We start from the raw sequence: 1,802 nt of genomic DNA, 5'->3' as shown, positions 1-1,802 counted from the left end.
TTTGACTTGGAGGCTGCTGGGCATTCCAAGCTAAACCCAAGACAAAAGCTATCCAGTGTGAAAAAGACAAAGATTCGAGTGTAGGCATATGGGACGCCAGGAGTGAGCATTTAGTTTCTAAACTATGCCAATAAAGTTGAAGAAGAGTGTCAGAAATAGTGGGTTTCCAGGTGCTCAATTATTCAAATCACTGAAAAATGGTCTCAACTCTTCTTCAAAAGGGCCCTTTTTCTTATCTTTTCTTTTTCTTTTTCTTTTTCTTCTTTTTTTTTTTTTTTCTTTTTTTGGAGCTGCCTGTGTGGATTCTGGTCTCTAGCAAGTAGAGAGACAGAATATGAGAATATTAAACACACACACACGGACATGTATTTGTAGCTTGATTTTAAGTCTCTATCCTACACATCATCTGAGTAGAGGAAGTCAGGATGTGAGTTCATTACACACAAAAGCAGTTATTGTGACAGATACACACTTGTCAAAGGGAGACTTATAGATTTCTCTATCTTATATCAAGGTAGGTAAAAGCAGTCAAGATATGAGTCACCTTCACACAAATTTATGCAAAACTCAAAAACAAAGTACAGTGTCACGTGCACCTCACAGCAGCACACAGAACTATCACGCACCCTCTACCGCATGCACTGAAGTCGTAAGTGGTCATATATATTGAAATCACAGGTGATGCACAGTGTCTTACACACAGCACACAGACAACAAAAACAAGGAAACGAAGTGTACACTTTACAAGAGGAAATTTCCAGGCGTCCATGACTTATATATATTCTAGGTGAGAGAACTCAATATGTGAATCAGTGGAGTGTGCGCGCGCAAACACACACATGTGCACATGTGCACACACACAAATATGAACATTTCTGGGACCCAGCTGATCTCTACCAGTACTGGAAGTTCAGATACCTTCTGCTTCATGATGTTACCTGAATCTTCACTTTCTGTGCAGAAGACCCAGGATTAAAGGAAGGAAAGCAAACATCGGTGGACTGAGGACTTTTACAGGATTTCATACTGTACACTAGATTCAAAACAATGGGCAGACAACCTCTTTTTACTCATCAGAAAGAACCCCGAGAGGAAAACAGCCCCAAATCCCTGAGTGGAGCAGCAGTCAGCTCGGGCTAATTACCCTACTTCCTCCTGGGCCCTTGGGAAGGAGCACGTTTAGGGTCCAGAGGGCCTGAGCTGCAACTGGAGTCAGTGGAGAAGGTGTCCATGATGTTTGTGATATGTCGGGCTTCAGGTCAGTTCTCCGGATTGGAAGCAGGAGGTTCCCCGGTCACCGGCAGCCTCGCATCACAAATTCGGCTTCTCTATTCAGCTGCGTATGACCCAGGCAATGCACAGGCTCCAGCAGCTGCTGCAGGCTCCCACAGCACCTACGCAGACCTGTTTCAGACCTCCATTACACCCTTACTAATCCACAGGTCTCCCCCACGCCCCTGTGAGGTTCTGAAGTATAGGTCCCTGCCTTGGTGAGGAGTAGAGAGATTGAAACTGTATGCTCTGGGGAAAATGATTATGAGCTCGCTGCTTACTAAGAGCATACCTGTGTATTTTGCCAAATATCTCAGAGACTCAGATTCTTCAATGTGGAAATAATAACAGTTCTCGTTATGTGGGTTTGAAGGATGGTTAAATGAGCACATAACGAAAGCTTAAAGGGTGTTAAGGTTTATTGTCATTGACGGTATCAGCAGGGATCAACCATGGCTCACACGAGGTGCTTGCTTACTTTTTAATTAATTCTTTTGTTCGTTCATTCACTTAAATCATTATTAAGTTTC

At 43.2% G+C, this 1,802-nt stretch overlaps 1 protein-coding gene across 1 annotated transcript in view; it reads right to left on the bottom strand.

Annotated features, from left to right (window-relative positions):
• The window catches only part of LOC105292701 (olfactory receptor 1J4-like), a 2,751-nt gene extending 2,641 nt beyond the window's left edge, over positions 1-110 (bottom strand). Inside the window, exon 1 of the mRNA XM_011361035.1 lies at positions 44-110. Within this exon, the coding sequence (XP_011359337.1) occupies positions 44-110 (67 nt within the window). The remainder of the gene's footprint in view (positions 1-43) is intronic.
• Between the last annotated feature and the right edge of the window lie 1,692 nt (positions 111-1,802).

The sequence above is a fragment of the Pteropus vampyrus genome, unplaced genomic scaffold, assembly GCF_000151845.1.
Source record: "Pteropus vampyrus isolate Shadow unplaced genomic scaffold, Pvam_2.0 Scaffold61, whole genome shotgun sequence".
Taxonomy (NCBI): Eukaryota; Metazoa; Chordata; class Mammalia; order Chiroptera; family Pteropodidae; genus Pteropus; species Pteropus vampyrus.
The sequence above is the reverse complement of the archived record's forward strand: the minus strand, read 5'-3'. Positions and strand labels throughout refer to the sequence as shown.